The sequence below is a fragment of the Carlito syrichta genome, unplaced genomic scaffold (genome assembly GCF_000164805.1).
Source record: "Carlito syrichta isolate Samal-C Ts95f unplaced genomic scaffold, Tarsius_syrichta-2.0.1 Scaffold307214, whole genome shotgun sequence".
NCBI classification, from domain to species: Eukaryota; Metazoa; Chordata; class Mammalia; order Primates; family Tarsiidae; genus Carlito; species Carlito syrichta.
In genome coordinates, this window is record NW_007251310.1 from 324,514 (window position 1) to 348,812 (window position 24,299).

The following is a 24,299-nucleotide window of genomic DNA, read 5'->3' on the forward strand; positions in this document are numbered from 1 at the left end:
TGCCCAGGCTGGAGTGCAGGGGCATGCTCACAGCCACCGCAGCCTCGACCTGCTGGGCTCCAGCGATCCTTCCGCCTCAACCTTCCAAGTAGCTGGAATTACAGACACGCCCTACCACACCCAGTTAATTTTTGATTTATTGTATAGACAAGATTTCACCAAGTTGCCCAGGCTGGTCCTGATCCCCTGGTCCCAGGCAATCCTCCCACTTCGGCCTCCCAAAATGCTGGGATTACAGGCTTGAGTCACCGCACCTGGCCTCCTCTATATTTTTGTTCCGCAGTTGTTAAATCACAGATGTGGAACCTGTGGATACAGAAGGCCACCTGGATATGTATCCCAATTGTACAAAGGGGGGTCCCCCCAAAACCTAGAATTTATTTATAAAAAATTGTGCATTTATTCTTACATGTTTAAACTTCAGTCACCCTCAAAGTACTCTCCGTTGGCTTTTCCACTGCTCAAAACAGTTTTTGAACTTGTCAATTTTGATGCCCTTTAGTGCTTCTGCTGTTTTTTTTTTGTTTCACCTCTTCCACATGAGCAAAATGTTTCCCTTTGAAGACGTATTTTTATCCAGGGAAACAAACAGACCAAAGTCACATGGGGCACAACTGGGTGAACAGGGAGGGTGGGGCACAGATGTCATGCTGGTTTTGGTCAAAAACTGCTGAATACTCAGCAGTGTGGGCAGGTACGTTTTCAGGGTGGAACAATCAGTTACCTGTTTGCCACAACTCGGAACATTTCTTTGTCTTTTTTTTTTTTTTCTAAGTTGGAGTCTCTGTCGCCAGGCTGGAGTGCAGTGCCAAACTCATGGCCACCACAGCCTCAACCTGCTGGGCTCAGGCGATCCTTCCGCCTCAGCCTTCCAAGTAGCTGGAACCATAGGCACACACCACCATGCCTGGCTAATTTTTATTTATTTATTTTAGAGACAAGAGCTCACCAAGTTGCTCAGGCTGGTCTCGAACCCCTGGACTCAGGCAATCCTCTCACCTCTGCCTCCCAAAGTGCTGGGATCACAGGCATGAGCCACTGTGCCTGGGCCAACTGCATACATCATGACTCAACCTTCTCAAAACTTCTAGATAAAATCTTGGACTGACCGCTTGATCTGGAGGAACAAATTCCGAGTGTACTACAAGGGGGCCACCCTCCAAAGATAATTATGTTTTTTTGGGGGGGGCCCCTCACATATATATCCCTTTATTTAATAAGTAATTAATATATGTACCTCTGAGCCTTGTCAATATCTTATCTATTAAAAATAAATTACAAGAGAATCCCTCAGGTCTGCAGGCACTGTCAACACAGTCACATGTTCTTTCTTGCTCATCTGTGCCTTAAATCTCCCACCCAGCCTCTACTTCCAAGACCAGAGGGGAGGCGGAGGGTGGTGTGAGGGGAGGACTATATGTGGGCCCAGACAGTGCTGCCCCACTCCCCCTCCCAGACCCCAAGGCCACACACTTCTCTCCCACTGGGACCTCTCTGTCCCAATCCCAGCCCTACACTGCAGCCATAGGGAGCCTTTGAAGACATGACCCTGGTCAGGCACAGATGCTCATGCCTGTAATCTCCACTCTTTGGGAGGCAATGGCGAGAGGATTGCCTGGGTTCAGGGGTTTGAGACCAGTGCAATTTGGTAAGACCTTGTCTCTACAACAAATCAAGAAAAATTAGCTGGGTATGGTGGTGTGCACCTATAGTACCAGTTACTTGGAAGGCTGAAGCAGAAGGATCGCCTGAACCCAGCAGGTTGAGGCTGCGGTGGCTGTGAGTGCGCCCGTGCACTCCAGCCTGGGGAACAAAGAAAGACTCTGATTCAAAAAAAAAAAAAAAAAGAAGGTGTGACCCTTTAACCAGATAATGCATCATCCTGACAGAGATACCATGAAGGTGTAAGAGGGGCTACTAAGAACCGGGCGGGATGACAGGCAGCCCAGCATCTAGGGTCACCTTGCACATGGAGGACGCGGGCCCTGCCTGCCCTCCCCACCCCTGGCTTTGTACTCTCAACTCCAGCCTTGCTGATGCTTTTCAATGCCTTAAATGTGTCCTTAACGCCTCTTGCCTTGGCTTGCCTGTTCTTGGTAACCCCTGCAGCCCATGTCCTCCAATTCATTAGCCTCTTACTCCTTGCTCTGTCACCCATACTGGAGTGCTACAGCACAATCATAGCTCACTGCAGCCTTGAACTCCTGGGCTCCAGGGATCCTCCTGCCTCAGCCTTCCAAACAGCTGGAACTACAGGCATGTGCCACCATTCCCGGCTCAGGCTTGCCTCTCAGTCCTCCCACTTAGTTGCTGAGAGCCCTATTACTTAACCTCACCATGACTTAGTTTCCTCAGCTGTAGAAAGAGCATAATGAAGGTGCCCACCTCATGTGGTTCTTCTGCCAACACAAAGAGAGAATGTACACACAGCACTTGGCACAGTGCCCAGCTTCACAAATACCGACAACGGCTGTTAATGACTGCACACTTGTAGAATAGCACTGACTCGTTATGCTACTACTGTACGTTGTTACTATTATTAACCCATGATCGGGCTGAGGAGACTGGAGACTGCCGTGGACTGATCAGCTCTCTCCTCATGTCCCCTCGCTGCCATCTACATTTCTGAGAGGTAGGGAAGCTCTAAGGGACGGGACTCAGGGGCGAGAAAGAGCCAACACCTTGCTTGGCACATTCCAATGAAGGGGCAGGTAGGACCACAGGGAAAAGCAACCTATGGCTGACCTCTGCATGCAAAGTGGACATCTGACCCCGGGGCTAGCTGCAAAGAGCTTGGGGGTCATCTTCAGGGGCCGAGGGACTGGCCAGATGGCACTCAGGGCTGGGGGAGCCGCTGTAGCTGAGGGACAGAACTTTTCTCTGCACAAAAGTATCCAGCCCAGGTGCTGTGTCCTGCCCACATACAGGCTGTGACTACCTAGCTTGATGCCCACCCTAGACAACTTTCGTAGCCACCAGGGGACCAAGAGGGGCAGTAGCAGTCTCGGCGGGAACTGCTTCTCAGTCAGCACCAAGGATCCAGCCTCTGCAGAGGGGAACTAGGCTCTGCCTTCCCTCTCTGGGTTCCTGGGGCCTCATGGGCAGGACTTGCTGTGGGTTGTCTTGGTGGCCTTGGTTCAGGGAGGGCAATTTGATAAAAGGGAGGTAGAGGAGAGGAGAGGGGCTGAGGCTGCCTCAACAGCTGCTAGCGATGCTCACCTACTGCACAGATGTCTGATGGTGTCTCCCAGTCCAGGGCACACAGGCCACCCCAGGCATGGTAGGCCTTCTGCCTGCCCGCCCCACTCACCCGTTGCAGGAACTCTGTGCGCTCCTTCTTCTTGTTCCGGCATCGGGCTGCGGCCACCTTGTTCTTCTCCCGGCGCCTTTTCCTTCGCTCCTCTTCTTCGTCTAGCTGTGAGGGCACAGAGCCATGGATCAGAGGCTGGGGCAGGCCTGGAGTATAGCTTCCCCGGTAACATAGACAGATAGAGAGACAACTCCCCCTTCCTAACTCACACCTCAGCAGTGGAAGCAGTGGCTTCCACTAGCCTGCAGACTGGAGACACAAGATTTTCTCCTAGGGGGTCCAAGGATCCTCTTGGAGCAGGAAGATGTCCCGGGAGGAGTCAGTGTCCCAGAGGGGTAGGAATGCTGCCACAGGTTGAATGTGCCCCTAAAGTTTATGCTTTGGAAACTTAATCCCCAATGTTACAGCATGGAGACGTGGAACCTTTAATGAGTGGTTAAGTCGGGAGGGTTCTGCCCTCATAAACGGATCAACGAGAAAAAGGGCTTGGAATAAAAGTGAACCTGCCCTCTCTTGCTCTCTTGCACTCTAGCCCTTCTACCTTCTGCCCTGAGACGATTTAGCAAGTAGGCCCTCGCTGGATGCCAGCACCTTGATCTTGGACTTCCCAGAACTGTGAGAAATGCATTTGTTCTCTTTATAGTTACTCGGTCTGTGGTATTCTGTTATAGCAACACAAAATAGACTAAGGCAGATACTGGGATGTGCCTGGTTCGGGAGGCCGGGAGCTGCAAGTCTACTCACACAGAGGAGGCACCAAAGGGAGGTGATGGCCTGTTCTCCTGTCCAGCCTGAGCCCTCTGGGCATGATTTTCCAGGCCAGTGGTTCCCAGGCACTTCCTTTAAAAGTGCCTTGGGGTGTGGACACATCCTTCTTCCACCCCTTCTCATCTCCCTGCCTAACTTTGTCCTCACTTCTTAGCCTCTGGGGGATTTTTTTTATTTTTTATTTTTTGAGTTGGAGTCTCACTCTGTCACTCAGACTGAAGTGCAGTGGCTGCTCCCAGCCATCGCAGCCTCGACTTGCTGGGCTCCGGCGATCCTTTCGCCTCAGCCTTCCAAGTAGCTGGAACTAAGGAGCGTGCTAACATGTCCAGCTAATTTTTGATTTATTGTAGAGACGAGGGCTCGCCAAGTTGCCCGGGTGGGTCTCGAACCCGCGGGTTCAGGCAATCCACTCACCTCGGCCTCCCAAAGTGCTGGGATTACAGGCTGAGCCACCGAACCCGGCCCTCTGTGGGATTTTCAACTTCCACTGCTTCTCTATGCCCAAGGTTCCTCTCTCTTGGTTCTTCCAAATGCTCGATCTGTCTCCTGCTGCTGCTGTCTCCTGGCCTCCTCAGTCTCCTCATCTGGCTTTAATCATTTCCCCTGCCTATGCATGTTCTCCCCCTGGGATGCCCACCAGGGAGAGAGCTGGGGGCTCCCAAGCCCCTAGGCTGGCTTCTCCCCCAGGGTGTGTTCGGAGATTCACCATGTATGAACTAGGGACCATTCAATGGGGAGCGAGAAACTCACTGCCCACCAACATGGACTTTGGATCAAAGTTTCTGTTGTTATTGTTTCATTAGTAATAATAACAAGAAGTACCATTTGTTGCCTACTTTGCTAAATGCTTTAAACACATGTCCCAATCTTCACAATCAAAGTCTTATGAGGAAGGTAGGACTGCTGTACCATTTTACAGATGGAAAGACTGAGGCTCAGTTCAATTTACCCAAGGCCATATAACTAGGAAATGGCAAAGCTGGCATTCGAACTCAGATTTCTCTGGCTTCAACCATCCTGCTTTTGACTGCTGGCCTAGGCAGCCCCGTCCATCAAGGAGAACTTTTTATTTTGTTTTGTTTTTGAGTTGGAGTCTCACTCTGTCACCTAGGCTGGAGTGCAATGGCATGCTCATGGCCACCACAGACTCGATCTGCTGGGTTCAGGTGATCTTTCCGCCTCAACCTTCCAAGTAGCTAGAAATACGGCATGCACCATCACGGCCGGCTAATTTTTTGATTTATTGTAGAGGTGAGGTCTCATCAAGTTGCCCAGGCTAGTCTACCTGCGGGCTCAGGCAATCCTCTCACCTCAGCCTCCCAAAGTGCTGAGATTATAGGCACCAGCCACCGCACCCTGCTATCAAGGAACACTTTGATGTGAAACATCTTGCTGTCCATTACTGCCGGGAAAATCCAAAGAACACGCAGGACCAGCTGGGCTGGGGACAGCCCCAAGTCAGAGGCCACTAGAGGAGTGGCTGGATTGCCCTGGGCTTGCCAACTCTCCAGCCAGGGAGTGTGGGACTGGGGAGGATGGACTGGCAGCCCAAGGCCTGGAACAGGTCTCAGCCCAAAGGGCCACAGGCCAGGAACATAAACAGCCTCTCTCTTTGTATTCCCAGCATGCTCTAGGGACTTGGGATGGGGACCCGGGCCTGGGCCTGAGACCAGCACCATGGCCACTGGCATGAGCCCTGACAGGATAGCCCTCCTCCTCCTGCCCCATCATCCCTGGGCACCTCCCTGCCCCACCCCCGCCCCACCTGGGAGGCAGCTGGAGAGACGCCTTGTCAACACCACCGCACCCAGGCACCTCCCAGCCCCTTGGCCTCCTTTGAAACCGAACCAGAAGTGACAGCTCCTCTGGCTGACCTGCCTCTGGGAAAATAGAAACCTGGCGGAAATCAATTCTGCCCAACCTCAACCTCACCCCCAACAAGGCGAGGTAACCGTGACGACAGGCTGAAGGAAGGAACTGGAGGAAGTGGCCGGCAGTGCAACCTCCCCTCAGCCAGGAGGGTTTGCCCACAAACTGCCAAGGTGATGTGTGCAGCTGGGGCACCAGGGGCCTTGCGCCCTCCCAGAACAGGCTGGGAGACGTGGCCTCCGTCCTCCAAGACCAAGCTCCCTCCCCTCACCTTACAGAGGGCCTCACAGGAAAACGGAGGCTGCTTCAGCAGCAGATACAGAGAGACTCAGCACTGGAAGGAAGTCTGTGATCATTGGACTCAGGCTGATGCCAGATGGGGTGGTTCCCTGTCCCTTCTCCAGCCACATGCATCTCCTGCAACACCCTCTGCTCCAAACATCTCACCTCTCCCCAAGCCAGCCAGGCCCTTCCAGCCTTGACTGAGATACCCTTCCGTTCCCTCTTGGTAAACCCTTACACAACCTTCAAGAGTAAATGTCACCTCCTCTAGGGAGGCTCCTTTGACTCCCTGGATAGAATTAACTGCTTTTTCCGTGCTGCGACGGCACTGTAAGAGTCTCCATCACATCCCACCACAAGCCTCATTCTGCTTTCCCTGCTGGCCTGGAGGACGGGGACCTGGGCACCCCCAGAATCTGGTGTAGGATGTGACACACAGTAGGGCTCAACCGGTGTGGCTTAGGCCAAGGAACAGAAAAGAGTTCCAGAGAAATCTGGTGCAGACTTGGCTTCTTTCATTATAAAGCGACTGATCACCCCTGCCTTTGCAGACTGTTTCCCCAGCACTCATGGGCGCCTTCCCCTCTGGGGTGGCCTCTTCTCTCTGCAGCAGGCCAGCAGAACCTGGGATTGGGTCCTGCCTTCCCCAGAAGCACAGGCTGATGGCAGAATCTAGGTTTGGGGGTGCAGGCCCCTGATGGCTGTGGCAAACCTGTGTGAATCCTCAGCAGGCCTGGAAAAATCCTCAGGGCTCGAGGCCCAGTTCCACCAGCCTCCAGGCCCGACCCCAGGCCTTTCCTGTCCCACCTTGGCAGACCTCTCCCAGGAAGGCAAGACATGGCTGCAAAGCCCCATCCTCACCCCTTCCCTATGGAAACTGTGCCCTTAAGTCCTTCTGCTGCTGTTTAAGAGCTGCCCGGAGACACCGAAAACAGCTGCAGAGACCCGGCCAGAAACAAGGTAGGTGTTTGGCAGGGTCCCCCGACCTCTGCCATGCCCACTGCTACTTGGCTACACGAGCTGCGCTCCCCACACAAGGTCAGGAGAAAAGCAAGGCTCTTTGGAGGCTCTCCCAGGCCTCCTCAGGGCTCTCCTCTTATCCCTAGAGTCAAGGCTGTTGCCTCCTCTTCCTGCTGCTCCTGAGCTCCTGAACCCGCTAAAGTACTCGGCCACAGGTGGGTGATGACAACACACCATTTTCACCACACATGGCTCTGACATCGGATGCTGGAACCCAAAAATGGAAGGTGATGATTCTTCCTGCAGATACAGCTGGAAGAACCAGGACTTCTGAGGAGGAGGCAGCTTGGTGCTCAGTCCATTTAAAGAACCCTGAGATGGGGGCTGGGGTGGGAGAGGAGCATGTTGTTCCTGGTTGTCAGTCAGTTCTGGCTGTTTCTCCCAATTCCCACAAAGGCCCAAGGTGAAGGACATCGGTTCCAGCAGCAAGGGATGCTCCCATGTCACACTTGGCACCGAATGGAGAGACCTGGGGACCCAGGACAAGAGGGCCCTCCTGTAACCAGCGGCATACCCCTCCTCACAGAGCTGGTTCTCAAGCCCTTGCTGAGGGCAGGGGGATCCCCAGCCCCTGGCCACCTCTGACTGGACACAGCATGAATGGCGACCTGAGCTGGGCTATGTCCACTCTCCTGGAATTTGACACTGGTCTCAGAGATGCTGAGTGCAGAACCGGGGATATGCAGGGTCGGGCAACCAACTTCAGCTGGGGAAGGCAGAAGTGCTGAGATGAGCAGAGACCAGAGATGTGAGACCAGAGACCAACAACCACTCAGCTCTACAAGGGGGTCGGAAAGACAAAGAAAGGGAACAGTGACCAAGAGAAACACCAGGGCTGGACCAGGGCCAGGCAACGAGGCTCCCAGGCACGCACTCAAGCAACCACAGCACGGTCCCTGGGAGTGCGCGCTTACCTAAATGGCACGCCCCAGGACTGCCCCCCAGGCACGTCCACCCGACCAGGCCCTGAGAGGGAGCTCCCAACAGAGAGGCAGAGACATACCAAACACAGAGAGACAAAGATGGGCAAAGAGACGGAGAGTGGCAGAGCCACTGAGAGAGACATACAGACACATAGTCAGGCCAATGGCACAGTCAGGCAGAGGAACAGACAGTGGGGACAGAGGCCACTGGCACAGGCAGGGGGACAGATCGTGAACAGAAAACACACACTGAAAAAAAAATGTCTCAGTTCTCTTGATGCCACCCTTGGTGAGGCCTGGCTGTGCTCCCTGTCCTTGGTGTTCAGGACAGATACCCTTGAATCTGCCCTGAAGATTCCTCCTTTGGCCTGGAGGCAGTGTGAGGTTTCTGCCACTGTCACTGAAAGGTACCCAGGACACCAAGTTTCCACCCTGGTGGAGTCAGGTGATGCGAGGAGATTAAATAGAGTTGCTGATCTGTGATCACAGGGAAAAGCCCTACGGGGGGGGGGGGGGGGCAATGCTTCTAGAACATTGGGGGAGCTTCTAGAACATTCTGGGATACAGAAGGGCCCTTATGCATGGCCAAAAAAAGTAAACAGGTGGGTCACTTCAGTTAGTGCCAGATCCCCTGGATTAGGGGCACCAGCAAGAAACAGGCAGTTCACACTCAAAGAGGTCCTTAAAGAGAGTTTAATGAGGAGACTATCTAGAGGGGTGGGCGGGACTTAGGGAACCCAGGACCAGCAACACTGTGGAGCAAAAGGAGCCAGGGGCAGGAATGATTATTAGAACTGGGAAGAGCTCAGCCATAGAAGACAGTCCCCAGACAGGAGCTGTGGTCTTTGGTAAAAGAACACAGCCAGTGCCCACTGAGTGCCCAGCAGGGAAGGACTGGGGGAAGGAATACCCTAATGCTATCTCCCCCTGCCAGTGCCTCCCATTGGCCAGGCCAACCAGAAGCCAGAGTGCAAAGGATCTTGGGTAATACAGTCCCCTGAAATGAGCCATCTGGGACACACAGCAAGGTAGCACAGGAATGGACCTGACGGGCACACAAGACCATCCTGTGCATAGCCCCATCTCCATGTAACCACAGGGCTAGCCACAGTCAGCACTGGCAGGCACGAGGCCATGATGGCAACAGTCGAGGAATTCTCACAGGGCTGGTGGTCTTCCCCACATCTACAGGAGCCAGTACTCACGACTCAAGGGTGGTCTGTACTTGTACTCCCCTGAGCACTTGCCAGGGATGCAGGATCTCAAAGCCCACCCCAGACCTACTGAAGCAGAACATTCATGTGACACAATTCCCGGGAGATTCCTGAGCACAGTGGGGCTTGCTTGGGAACCCATGAAGGGCTCACACAGTCCATGCAGCAGGACGTAATGTCTGCCCCTATACAAGACACCCCTATCCACCACACCCCCAGCCTTGCACCTCTGCCTTGACCATTGCGATGGCTCCTAAGGGCTCTCCCTGGTTAAAATACTAGTCAGGCTGGGCTTGGTGGCTCAGCCTGTAATCCCGCGCCTTTGAGAGGCTGAGGTGAGTGGATTGCCTGAGCCCGCGGGTTCGAGACCCGCCTGGGCAGCGAAACCTCATCTCTACAATAAGTCAAAAAATCAGGGGCATGGTAGCGCATGCCTGTAATTCCAGCTACTTGGAAGGCTGAGGCGGAAGGATCGCCGGAGCCCAGCAGGTCGAGGCTGCGGTGGCCGGGAGCGGCCAATGCAATCCAGCCTGGGCGACAGAGTGAGACTCCAACTCAAAAAAAAACAAAAAACAAAAACAAACAACAACAACAACAATAAAATACTAGTCAGCTTCTCTGCTCACAGCCCTCCATTGACTTCTGTCACCTAAGGAATAAACGCTGGGCTCCTTTGCAGGGACCCCAGGGGCAGAGGAACCTGGCCTAACCTTCCATCACATCACTCTCCACTACCTGTCAACAACAGGGTCTCCTTCCTTTTCCTCAAAAGGCCAAGTCCTTCTTCCCAGTCCCTGGGTTTGCACCTGCTGTTCCCTCTGTTGCTGCCTTTGATGACCCAATCTAAAATAAAGCCCCACCTGTGAGAGCTCCCTGTCTGTTTCCTCAAGATGCCTGCACTCACAGCACTTACTAGCAGGATTTTCACCTGCGTGTTTGCCTGCCCGTGGTCAGTTTTCCATGGGAACTCTGGTCAACCTATTCCTATTCATCCACAGAAACATCTTAGTCTATAACGTTCACCACTATCACCAGCCACTAGAGCTGGACCTGGCACAGGACGGGCCCTCAGTGAGTGTTTACCACCTACTATATCTAATTCATCATCGCAGCAAACCGCCGAGGACAGCTGTTAGCCTCCAGACGTGTGCAGATGGGAAAACTAAGGACATCAACGCTGCCTGGATGCCCAGTGACAGGTCAAGTCTAGGACTTACAGCCCCGGGGCCCGAGCACCTCCTGTTCCCCAGAGGACGGGTGGTCTGTGTGTCCCCAACATGTGGTAACAAGACCCTTAGCCTTTTGGGCTACATTCTGGTGATAGGCACTCTAAGGTCAAGGATCATTTTACTTTTTCCTATTTGGGTCTTTTAAAATTAAAAATGAATTGCACAATTCACATGGATGTGTAATATCCAAGCTGCAAGGTTTAAAAGGGAGGGGCTTTGACCAGGCGTGGTGGCTCATGCCTATAATCCCAGTGCTTTGGGAGGCTGAGGTGAGAGGATTGCCTAAGCCCAGGGGATTGAGACAGCCTGGGCAACTTGGTGAGACCTCATCTCTATGAAAAAATCAAAAAATTAGCCGGGCATGGTGGCATGTACCTATAATTCCAGCTACTTGGAAGGTTGAGGTGGAAAAAAATCACCTGAGCCCAGCAGGTTAAAGCTGCGGTGGCTGTGAGCATGCCACTGCACTTCAGCCTGGGTGACAGAGTGAGCCTCCAACTCAAAAAATGAATAAATAAGGGGGGGCTCCCCCTCGCCTGTGGTCGTGTTTCCCAGGTCCCATCTACAGGTCACAAAGCTTTCCCACAGCAGCAAAGACAGCCCAGGCATGATTGAGTCTGACTTTTCATACACATTTTCAAAACAGCGTCTTGTAGGGCCCACAAAGGGACAGAATGAGAAAAAAGTCATGAAAGGCTTCATCTCACACTAAGAACTGCCGCATGGGCAGAGAGAACCAGGCTGAACTGCGACTCAGGGTGTCAGGGTTGACAAGCATGCACTTTGTGGGCATCTTCAAGGCCTGAGTCACCCCAAAAGTTCTGCTACAAAAGCTGTCGTGGCTGGGCATGATGGCTCACGCCTGTAATCCCAGCACTTTGGAAGGTGGAGGCGAGAGGATTGCCTGAGCCCAGGGGTTCGAGACCAGCCTGGGCAACTTGGTGAGACCTTGTCGCTACAATAAATAAAAAAAATTAGCCAGGTATGGTGGCCTGCACCTGTAGTTACGGGTACTTAGAAGGCTGAGGCGAAGGATTGCTAGGAGCATGCCACTGCCCTCTAGTCTGGACCCTGACTCATAAAAATTTAAAAATAAAAAACCTCTATCATGTGCTCCCAGGCAAGTCACTCAGCCTCTCTGAGCCTCCACTCCTCACCTGGACACGGGGTCCTGCAGCACAGGGTTGTGAGCTCCAGCTCAGAGCCTGGGACACAGGAAGGCAGGGCAATGCGCTGCCGCCCAGCGGGGGACAGATGTCAAGCTATCTAGCAGCACACCCAGCCTCCCGCATGGCAGTGTGTGGCATAAAGCCCTGGGGAGAAGGCGGGCCAGGGCAGGGTGTCTGCTGAGGGTGGGGTGCTTCAGGGCATGCTGAGCTGTCAGTAAGCAGCCTGTAGTAACAGCCTTGTGGCCTCCAAATCGGGCCTTGGGCCTAGAGCAGCCAGCCGGGCCCACCACAGGGTCCCTCTGCATGGAGGAGCCACATTTCAGCACCAGGGACCTATGAGCACCCTGGGAAGTAAACACCCAGATACCAAACATACCAGACATTCCCCCACATAAACAAGCTACACAGAGCCAGGGGCTGTGGTTCCTCCCCGCCTCTCTCCCCGCAACAAATTCGGCTGTCCAGGGTGAGACCTCTGCCAGCTTCGGATGAGGAAACCCCAGGGGCCCTCAGCCAACACCCTGCTGACCTGCAACCCTGGGGCTGGGTCCGCCCCCGCCACCCCTCAGCGCCCTCCTGGGGCTGAGTTTTGGGACACTCTGTGTCCCTTTGTCTCCCACTTCTCTAGCCAGGCCTTCTCTCTCAAATGGCCAAGGTCTGGACCTCGGCTGGGAAACATTGGGCTGTTTCAGTGCACAGTAGGCGGGGCTTTGAGAGAAAATACGAGACAAATGGTCAGCTGAAGGCGGGGCTTGCAAACTCAAGTCACCTCCAGGGGCCAAGTGAGTAACTGAGGGAGGAGGGTTGCCTGGGGCTGGGCCCGCGGGAGAGACACCCTGACTAGTCCTAGAGTGGTGCAGGTTCACTGCTGTTACATCTTCTGAGTTTTCAAGAAAATATGAAATTTTAGAGTAAAATCTCCCAATTTGTAATGTCAGCAACTCCATTTTGAAAGGCACACGGCACGAGTCAAATGAAACCCTTCTGAGCACGGCACCAGCCCTTGTTCTAATCACCGCAGGCCCTACCCTGTGACCTTGGGCCATGCAGGTCCCTCTCTGGGCCCGGGGCTCACCTTTAATAAACACAACAGCTCCCGGGTCTCACTAACCTTCAAACACAACTGCAGGGTGGATCGCAGGGCCTCATTTTACCAGTGGGAAAATCTCAGCAGGGTGAAGTGACTGCTGAGCTGGGAAAAGACATATTCCACTCGGTCACATCTGACATCAGGCGCCTTCCACACGGTGGGCAGAGCTAACACCCCTCCACCTCCCCCAGCCCTGGGCCCTTCCCATCCTGACTTCCCTGGGTTTTTATTCACCCAGCCTTCAACCACAGTGTGGGCTTGGTCCAGGGGAGAGAGAGTGGGTTGTGGGAAGCGTGGCACCCCCCCAACCTTTTAAGAAATCCTTGCTATCACAGACTCTGAGTGCCAGAAAAGGGCTCTTGGAAAGCACCCAGGCCAACTCCTAGATTTCACAGATGAGGGAACTGAGGCCCGGGGAAGGAAATGGCTCACCCTTGCGGGGCAGGGACTGGATTCTCACAGACAAGTCCAAGGAACACTGCTCGGCCCATTCCCTGAGGAGGCTCTGCCTGATGGTGTGCCGTCCCTCTTTCTGGAATTCCCACACTACACTGTACCGGTCTGTCCTGTAACTTTGCCTCTTCAGTCTCGCCTAGGACCCTCTTCCCATCTCATCAGGCTGTTTTCCAGGTCCTGTCCCCACCGCGGCCCTTCCCACTCTCTGTGCACGACCTTCGGATCTTCCTTTCCATCTGCTCATGTGGTTTCCGCCGCCCTCCACACACTCATGCCGACCGTGCCTTGATGTCCAGATCCAAGCATGCAGCTGCCAGCAGGGCGCTCACTGCGGCTACCACTCAGCCCCTCAACTTCTTTACCCTCAATTGGCGACTTCCTGTCTAGGCTTCCCTGGGTTGGAAACTCACCCTCTCCACCCCTCTCGTCAGCTCCAGGCTGATTCCTCCTCAGAGTTGCTCCCTGCTGCCCAGCCCACCATCAGTGCCGCCCTCCCCCCATCCTGGACCACGGCCAGAGCCTCCCTCCTAGCCACTGGAGGGACCTTTCAAAAATGCAAATCTGATCCAGTTACTGATCTTGGAGGGGGGTCTTCCCTGCCCACCAGGATGCAGCCCAAGCTCCTACGTCACAAAAGGTTGCTATGATCCAGCTCTCCTGCTGTGGTCTTACCTCATGAGGTCTAAGCCAACCCTTCACTCTATGCTCCTGAGATATGGAGCTTCTCTGTACCCCACACTTCCCTGTGCTGCATGCCTCGGCCCTGCTGTCCCCCTGGCTTCCTTCTCATCCATGCTGCTCGAACATCACCTCCCACAGGAAGTCCTCCCTGATTCTCATTCCCTGGAGGCTGAGGTGTCCCTCTGCTCTGAGCTTATCCCGGCCCTTACTGTGTTGTATTCTATCCTCAGTTTCCGACTCCTCCACTAAACTGGGAGTTCTGTGAGGGCAAATCTGTGGCTTGCTGACCTTTTGTGTGCACACCTGGCAGGGTTTGTGGCAGTCAGTAGCATTCGACAAGTGCCTGCTGAGAAAGAAGCCTAATCCACAGAGCCGGTGACCTGATGAGCACCCAGGACTCCTGACTCCCAGTCCAGGGCTCTTTCCACTTCACTCTGGCTGTCCCCAAGCCAGGATATCATCAAACACGTTCACAGGGCAGCCCAGCCAATCCCCAGGTGAAGGCTCTGAACAAGAGCTGGCAGAGGCAGCGGGCTCCACCTGCCAAGATGAGTCACTTGGCGCTCGTGGCGGGGGCGTGGATGGGTAAGCTGCCCGTGTGTGGCATCTGCAGGAAACGGGAGGGGGATTAAGCTCCAGCCTGAGGTTCTGGAGCCGAGAAGATCATTGGTCCTGGCTGCATCCTTCGGCCAGGAACTCAAGGTCAGAGGAGGGGAGTGAGTCAGAGGAAGAGGCCGAGGATACCTTCTTTGGGAACTGAAGCCTGACACCGTGGGATTGTCAGGCGTCAGAGCCCACAGGTGGATCCATCCAAACTCATTTCTCTGTCTCCTCACACCTCAGCAAGATGGAGAATTTCTCTGGCCATGGTCCTTCCAACTCCTCTCGTCTATAGTAAAAACCCTCTGGGCTAAGAGCACCCATAAAACAATAGGTCTCCAACAGGCATGGGCTGATTTATAGGAACAGAATAAAGAAGGGCCATTCTCTCAAAAAGCAGTGCACAACGGCTGTTTCCACTGCTGAGAAAAGACGGCATTTTGTTGGGAACAGAGCCTGAAAAAGCCTCTGGGCAGGGCGACACCCATCTGCAGCCGGTCCTACCATGGAAATCTCAAGCACTATTCCTACAAAAGTGAGAAAGAGTCCAGGAGACATGGGAAAAATAACCTTGGCACAGGCGGAAAACCTAACATCGAGGAGAAAAAGAGATGATGATTGCTAGGAAATCCTTTTGCTGAAGAAGAGCTATTTGGGGAATGATGGCTTTTGCTGAAATAGGGCTATTTCAGGCTCGTTTCATATTTATGGTTTCATGGGGTTTGGTTTCCCACTAGGCAATCAGTCTGTTTTCTTGTCCAATTGACAATCACTTCAAGAAATGAGACAAGGAGAGAAGGAGTGGCCCCCATGACTCTCCCACCCCCACAGGACTGTAAGAAGCAGAACGCATCTGGTAGGAAAAATCCGTCTTCTTCTCAAAGAGTTAATAATACAGCTGAAACGGATTCTTTAACAGCAGCAACAAATGGTGTAATGTGCCTTGATTACACTGGGTCAAAAATGGAGACAAGAGCTCCTGCGAAATGACTCTATCTACAATTAAATGAAAATGCAGTTGCTGCACGGAATATTTATGAACAAGGCTGTTCTGAAAGTCCCGAGCTGGCCAAAGCAGAAGAACATTTCAAGTGCCATCTTATTAAAGCCTTTGGAAGTCATTTGTCTTTCATCATGAAGGTGAAAAACAAGGTCCTTGGCTTAATTATTCTCCACCAAGGCAGTTCTGTTTAATCTGTATGCAGGGTATGTGGCTAAACACAGATTTCAGCCAATTTCTTTCAGGCACAAGGCACAGATAACAGACAAATCACCCAGCAGAATAGCAACCTCATCTCCATCCGGGGTCTGAGTGCCAGTTAACATAAATCCTATCGCGGTGACAGGGCCAAACAAGATCACAGCCAGGGACACCTGGCCTGGAGGGTGGAAGGGTGCTTTTAGCACAAGTGATATATCTAAGGAAATGGGTGCAATTTAAGTTCAGAGAGGATATAAGGAAGGGCTTGGCCACACTGAGGCAGATGAGATGGGCAGAGAGATCTCTGCAGCCAGGGCTGTGGAGGGAATCTCCCCAATCCCCCCACCCCACCCCCCTACTGTTTCACCCTCCTCAAACCAGAACTGCCAAGAACTCTGGGCCAGAACAGCAAATGAGGGCTCCTTCAGCACCAGAACAGCTCTGAGATCCCCTTCTAAAACAAAAAAAGAGCCAGCCTATTGACAACAGCCAAATGAAACGGGAAAGCTTTAGGGCATGGCACGGAGATGCTGAGCATCTTAAGACATGGAAACAGCAAGAGTGTCTGCTGACTTAGAGAGCAATCCCTGCCTCGCAGAGGTTCAGGGATCATGCACACTACAACTGGATCCTCCAGGAAGCTGGAGATAGGTCTGGAGAAAAATGCAATTTTCAATCCTTTCGCCATTCTCAGAATCACTGCCAGTCAGAGCTGGAAGGGGCAATCAGGTCATCTATACACAAAGAGCTTCAGAATTCCCTGGTGGGCTCACTGCAGCATGGCTATCTGGGCCCACCCTCGAGAGAGTGTGCTTCCATTGTTCAGGAAGCACATGCCTCTTCTGGACATTTCATATAGATGGAATTATGCAATACTGGCTTCTTTTACCGAGGATAAACAATGTTTTGAAAGTTTGTCCATATTTGTGGCATGCGTCAGTACTTCGCTCCTCTTTATGACTGAATAATATTCCATTGTATGGATGTACCACATTTTATTTGTCCATTCACCAAGTATTGATGGACATTTAGGTTGCTTCCACTGTGGGGCTGCTGGGAATAATGTTGCTTTAAATGTTCAAGTAGGGGCCAAGCAACATGGTTGTTCATGCCAAGAATCTGTCTTTTGACAAGCTACCAAATGCCGGTGTTGTTGGTCTGTGGACCCCATTTGAGAGGTGCCGATACAAACTAGTGGATTTCAGATTGGTTTCAGCAGCAAAAGCCTCCTGTTCAAATGATACCACAACAAACTAAACTGATGAAGGAGAGTTTGCATTACTTAAAAGCTTCCAATTGCATCATATACTTATTAAAATAACTCAGTGAGAACAAGAAGATACGTTTTGGCTGATGTAAATCCTTTAATTCAGAGGATATGGGGTTTCTGATGGCCTCAGCATCCGAATTACTCCCGTCTTTTGTTTCCCTTGAACATGCAGATCAGTAGTTAGCTATCAATAGTAGGTAGGTGATGGATAGAAGTTGCCAGGTGCAGTGGCTCATGCCTGTAACTCCAGCACTTTGGGAGGCGGAGGCAAGAGGATTGCCTGAGCCCAGGGGTTTGAGACCAACCTGGGCAACTTGGCGAGACCTCATCTCTACAATAAACCAAAAAAAAAAAAAAAAAAAAAGACCCGGGCATGGTGGCATGTGCCTGTGATTCCAGCTACTCAGAAGGCTGCGGCAGAAGGACAGCCTGAGCCCAGCAGGTTGAGGCTGCAGTGGTTGTGAGTATGGCTCTGCACTCTAGCCTGGAAGACACAGTAAGACTGACACACACACACACACAAAAGAAGATAGAGACGTTCAGATAGATACCACAGATAGATATAGTTGATAGATTAGACAGATAGAAAGAAAGAAAGAAAGGGAGGGAAAAGAAAATAAAGAGGCGTGTCATCAGCTTGTCCTGCAAGCTCTCAGAACTCGTCAGTTAAAGATAATTAGCAGGAGGAACTTTGTTCTGAAGTCTATGCAAATAGATAACCTGGTACCAGATGTCACCTTGGCAGTTCTTGCCGAGGTGTTAGATTTGATAACAAGTATAAGCATGTGTGTAAATCTTGCTTTTTAAAGTAGGACAGAAATGTGCTTTTAAAAATGAGACCCTCAACCAGGCTTGGTGGCACGCGTCTATAGTCCCAGCTACCTGGGAGGCTGAGAGGCCAGAGGATCACTTGAACCCAGAAGTTTAAGGCTGCAGTGAGCTATGATTGTGCCACTGCACCCCAGCCTGGGCAACAGAGCAAGGCCCTGACTCAAACAAACAAAAAAAAACAAAACCACACCAAAACAAAACAAAACAAATGTGAGACCCTGACAAGTGACTTAATCTTAGCTCCCTAATAATGAATGCTAACACCTACCTCACAGGGTTTTTTGGAACAGATCAGAGGAGATGATGTCTACAAGAAATGTCTGCAAACCTTAAAGTGCATTGCTCAGGAAGAATTCTGTACTGAATAGATGTCCTCACTCCTCCAAAGACCTGGGCTGGGTTCTACTGTGCCGGGGCTGTCAAGTGGTGGCTACAGGTGAGAACCACCTACCAGCCCCACCCAGAGGAACTGAATCAGTCAGTATTTTTTGAAAGGCTTTCCAGGGAATTCTCATCAATAGCCAGTGTTAGACACCATTGTTCTATACCACACTCCCTTCCAGATCTGTATGAGGTCCTGCCGGCTTGCTGACTATGCTCCCGGATAGTTATTAGCAATAAAAAAGAGAGAAAGATGAGAAAAGAAGAGAAAAGTGCCTCTAACTGGCTCCTGGCTCCTGGCTCCTGCACTGCTGTCGGCCTGAAAGGGGCTTCGGCAGCCATAGCTACTAGTTCCAGAGTACTCGGCACACTAGGGGACCTGCAAACATAGTCCACCTTCAGCCTCCTCATGCCACTGGGAGGCAGGTGCCATTCTTCCCCATTTTTAGAACAGCTTTATCGAGATAAAACTCACACATACCATACAACTTGCCAACTAAATACAGTCCGCCATCATCTAGTATAGTCCCAGAGCTACACAAGTATCACCACAGTTTTAGAGCATTTTCATCGCCCCCTAAAAGAAACACCCTGCCCTTAGCCGTCACTCCCCACTCCTTCCATCTCCCCAACCCTAGGCAACCACGGTGCTGCCTCTACTTTGTCTCTCTGGATCTGCCCAATCTGGACATTTCATATAAGTGGAATCATGTAATACTGACTTCTTTTTCCCAGGATAAACAATGCTTTGAAGGTTTATTCATATTGTAGCATGCATCAGTACTTCATTCCTTTTTATGACTGAATAATATTCCACTGTATGGATGTACCACATTTTATTTATCCCTCATCAAGTATTGATGGACATTTGAGTTATTTCCACTTTGGGGTTATTAGGAATAATGCTGCTTTAAACGTCATGTAGGGGCCAGGCATGATAGCTCACACCTGTAATTCCAGCACTTTGGGAGGCAGGAGTGGGGAGGATTACTTGAAGCTAGAATCTTAAGACCAGCTTGGGCAACATAACAAGATCCCATCTCTTAAAGAAAATTTTTTTTTAAATTAGCCTGGCTTGGTGGCACACATCTGTAGTCAGGAAACTGAGGCAGGAGAATCACTTAAACCAAGGAGCTTGAGGCTGCTAGTGAGCTATGGTCATGCCCATGAACTCTAGCCTGAGTGACAGAGTGACAGTCTCAACAAGCAAGCAAACAAAAATCCAAGAAATATTCATGCACAAGCTTTTGGGTGGGTATATTTTCCTCTCTATTAAGTATATGAGGGGACCCCCCCAAAAAAATGAAATTATTTTTTGGAGGGCAAGCCTTGCCTTTTGTAGTATAGGCTTCCCCCACTAGGTAAGTGATCTAGGAACCCATCAGCATCAGTGTACTAGCTAGCATTGTAAGAGGCTGCATTCTGCTTCAGTGAATTTTTATTTTTGGAGATTCTTTCAGTGCATTTGCCCATTTCTTGATAGGTGATTATGAGTGCACCATGCTGAGTGTTCAGTAGTTTTTTACCCAAAACAGCATGACCCCTGTGCCCAACCTTCCTATTCACCCAATCTCATCCTGAGTGACTTTTTTTGTTTCCCTAGGTAAAAAAGTCCTCAAAGGGAAAGGTTTAGCCGATGTGGAAAAGGTGAAACAAAAAACAGCAGAAGCACTAAAAGGTATCAAAAGGGATGAGTTCAAAAACTGTTCTGAGCAGTGAAAAAAGCATCTTGATAGGTGTATTGCATCCAACAGAGAGTACTTTGAAAGTGACTAAAGTTTGAACATGTGAGAATAAATACACAAACTTTTATAAATAAATTCCAGGGTTTCTTGGATCCCCCCCTTACACATGTGGGAGTGGAATTGCTGGATTTTATACTCCATGGTTAACCCATGGAGGAAATGTTTTCCAAAGTGTCTGTGCCATTTTACACTCCCACCAACAATTTATGATTACAGCTCCTCCACATCCTCACCAATACTTATTATTATCTCCCTCTTTTGTAAAATTATAATCGCTGGGCTTGGTGGCTCAGCCTGTAATCCCATGCTTTTGGGAGGCTGAGGTGAGTGGATTGACAGAGCCCGTGGGTTCGAGACCCGCCTGGGCAGCGAGACCTCATCTCTACAATAAATTTTAAAAAAAATCAGCCAGATGTGGAAGCGCATGCCTGTAATTCCGGCTACTTGGAAGGCTGAGGCGGAAGGATCACTGGAGCCCAGCAGGTCAAGGCTGCGGTAGCCGGGAGCGGCCACTGCACTCCGGTCTGGGTGACAGAGTGAGACTCCAACTCAAAAAAATAAAAATAAAATAAAATAAATGAAATAAAATTATAATCATCCTAGTAAAAGTGGTTTTGATTTGCATTTCCTTGTTGGGTCATGATTTGAACAATTTTTTGTATACTTTCTTTGGAGAAATGTGTATTAAGATCCCTTGCCCATTTTTCACCTGGGTTATCTGACTTTTTATTATTGAGTTATAATAATTCTTTTTTTTTATTGTAGAGATGAGGTCTCACTAAGTTGCCCGGGTGGGTCTCGAACCCGCGGGCTCAGGCAATCCACTCACCTCGGCCTCCCAGAGTGCTAGGATTACAGGCTAAGCTACTGAGCCCAATAATTCTTTATATATTCTAAATACAAGTCATTTATCAGATCTATGATTTGTAAAAATTCTCTCTCATTCTGTGGACTTTTTGTGTTCATGAAAGCACACAGACCTTAAATTTTTTTGTTTTTATCCACCACGACAATTTCATGGCAGGTTTTACATTTTGATGACATTCAGTGTATCTATTTTTAAAATTTTGTTGTCAATTTTTTGTTTTTGGTGTCACACCTAAGAAACTACTGCCTAATCCAAGGTCAGGTTTTCTTCTAAGAGTTTCATAGTTTTAGCTCTTACATTTAGGTCTTTGATCCATTTTAAGTTAATTTATGTATATCCTATTTTTTCTTTTTTGAGTTGGGATCTCATTCTGTCATCCAGGCTGGAGGGCAATGGCACCATCACGGCTCACTGCAGCCTTGACCTCCTGGGCTCAGGCGGAACTTCTGCCTCAGTCTTCTGAGTAACTGGGCCAACAAGTGCATGCCACCACGCCATACTAATTTTTTTCCTTTTTTTGTAGAGATGAGTTCTTGCTATGCTGTCCAAGCTGGTCTCGAACTCCTGAGCTCAAGCAATCCTCCCAAAGTGCTGGGATTACAGGCATGAGTCACTGCACCTAGCCTATGTCTATCCCATTTTTACAAGGGAGAAAATTGAAGCCCAAACATCTAATGACCTCTCTGAAGCTCAACGATTCCAATGCAGCCGTTCTCTGCTTTGCTCCATCGCTGCTAAAAAAGCCAAGGATTCTTATTGGTGGCAGTTGGGGGACTGAAGGAGGCAGGTAAAGGCAATTCGTAAAGGAGTTTGTCACCCAGAGTGTGCACATGCACCATGGTCAGTGAAAGGGGACCCTGCAGCCGAGGAGCAGAGCACAGTCAAAGAGCCCCAGCATAGGGCAGCTTGAACACAACCTTGAGTGGGGGCAGAACCCAGAGGAGGCCGGGACCTCACTCTCAGCACCTTCACAGCCTGCCTGAAGCCATGCACATGTCCCTCTAGGTCTTGTGCTCCAACCTCAGGCCAACTTGCCTTGTGCCTTTTGGGCGCCACAGAGGGAAGAGAGACTTGAATGGCTCTGTACTGTTCAGCCAGATGAGCCTCGCTCTGAGGGGACTCAGTTTCCCAACTCTGACTATTATTTTAAGTGAATTTAGGGACATCAAAATGAGATGACAGGTGTTGACAGGAGAGTCTGTTTCTCAGGACTGCTAGGAAACTGATGGCTGTTGGGAATCCAGTAATGACCTTACACCATAGGAAATAAGATAAGGGTTTACACAGGCAGTTTGGGGGAAAACAGAGGAGTGAAGAGCCTTGTCATCCATAGTTTGTGATGATAACTAAAATTGTACAGTCAACCAGAAACAGGAAGATCTACTTGCTTTCCTGAAACCCACGTCACAGATTCAACACATTGGAAAGGCCAGTGCTGTAGAAATAGGCAATTCACTAGCATGGACGCGGACCCTAATGAAGGTCACTGACAGACATATTGCGCTATAGTCAAGGTCATGTTTTAAATAGCACCTTCCTGAATCTTCATGAGGAAATGCTAGGAGTTTTCATTTCCTCGTTTTACCATGTCTGTACCACCGTCATACTGGGAATGGGTGACAGAGTCAGACAGTGAATGCAAAAGCTTGAATCCGAGCCCAAAGCTTTTCCAGGCCCCAGACACAGCCACTTGGAGAGGAAGCCAGGATGGTGCCATGCTCCCACGATGCCCAGGCACCTCCAAACACTTGGGTCACCCACCATGTTCAAGGGCAAAGTACCCTCAAGGAAATGGAGGCCCAAGTGACAGGTTTTTGATTCAATTAAAAAAACCAACTGGCACAAACTACACATTTGAAAGTGGATCACAACCCTCTCTTCCATTTGTGTTTCTTATTAAGTGTCAGGCATCAGTGAAAGCTTTGCCTGCATTAGTTCGTGTAATTATCATAGTAATGCGAAGAGGTAGGTACTATTATTATCCCCACCCGAAGACAGAAAACCTTAGAAGTCACAGGAATTCCTGAACTTTTCAGAGGTGTCTGATTTCTGCTAAAGACATACAGATTCAGTCACATCCTCACCATCACCTCTCCAGGAGACCTTGTGCTGGGACAAGCGGGTGTGACCAACCTCTGATTTAAAGAAAAATTTCAGAAACCCCGTGAGTGCCTGGAATATGGTCTCAAATAAGATTCTATACCACAGGGGCCAATGTTAAACTCACTCATAGTTGCCATCAACTATCACTCATTCTCCCTCAAATTTAATTGTTAACAAAAAAAGCCAACAGCTTCTGAAAATGTGCTAACAAAGTAACGGAACTAAAGTGGAAATTAAGGATTTCAAAGATGAGTTGGGAGATTTGGTTCCAAGAAAGAACAGATTGGATCTCTCTGCCAAACAAGTACAAGACAAAAAAAGCATCTGAGTCAGGAGGAAGAAAGCCAACGCTATTCCAAAGAGCCACAGATTAAAAACCAATTATGCAAGGCTTGCTAAAAAATGTCAGTGGGCTGCCGTTACGTTTCAAATCACTAAAAACACAAGCGTGCTTAGGCCAACGTTTACTCAGCACATCAGCTGGTTTGGGGCAACTTTTCATGCTCAGGCTAAACATGGATGCACGTCTTGGTCTCTGTTATGAACAGAGTCTGGGAAGACCACCTGGGCTGAGAGGGAACACGCCTTCCAAGGCCCCACTAGGGTCCACAGATTCCAATTCACATTTCATCCAAAGATGAAAACCCTCTTAGTGTTCTCCAGGGCCCTCGGGAAGGTGGTCAACTGCCAATGTGAAATCCACTATCAGTGAAGTCTCCTCACCAGCTCTGAAAATGCCAAGGATGTGGATCCAGCCACTGGATGGATCCACACAGGAAACTGTCCCCCACTGGAAAGGGCAGTCCATGATGGTATGTACACCCTGAATCTGCAAGGTGGAACCCTGAAGAAGAGCCTGGATTGTGTAGGGTTGCAGCTCCAAATGCAGACAAGTAATCTCTGTGCCTGCTAAGCTGTACAGAGTCCCCGGCCTTTGCCCTCAGACATTCTGCTTCCGGAGGCCTGGGACAGGGCCTGGAACCCTACAGTTTTAAGAAGTTTCCCGAGCCGGGCTCGGTGGCTCAGCCTGTAATCCCGCGCCTCTGGGAGGCTGAGGTGAGTGGACTGCCCGAGCCCGTGGGTTCAAGACCCGCCTGGGCAGCGAGACCTCATCTCTACAATAAATAAAAAAATCAGCCGGGCGTGGTAACGCATGCCTGTAATTCCGGCTACTCGGAAGGCTGAGGTGGAAGGATCGCCGGAGCCCGGCAGGTCGAGGCTGCGGCGGCCGGGAGCGGCCACTGCACTCCAGTCTGGGCAACCGAGTGAGACTCCAACTCAAAAAAAAA

The 24,299-nt window shown here is 50.6% G+C and overlaps 1 protein-coding gene across 1 annotated transcript in view; it reads right to left on the reverse strand.

Annotated features, from left to right (window-relative positions):
• Positions 1 to 24,299, reverse strand: part of JDP2 (Jun dimerization protein 2) — a 37,428-nt gene that overhangs the window by 6,599 nt on the left and 6,530 nt on the right. The window contains exon 2 of the mRNA XM_008064155.2: positions 3,311 to 3,415. Within this exon, the coding sequence (XP_008062346.1) occupies positions 3,311 to 3,415 (105 nt within the window). The remainder of the gene's footprint in view (positions 1 to 3,310; positions 3,416 to 24,299) is intronic.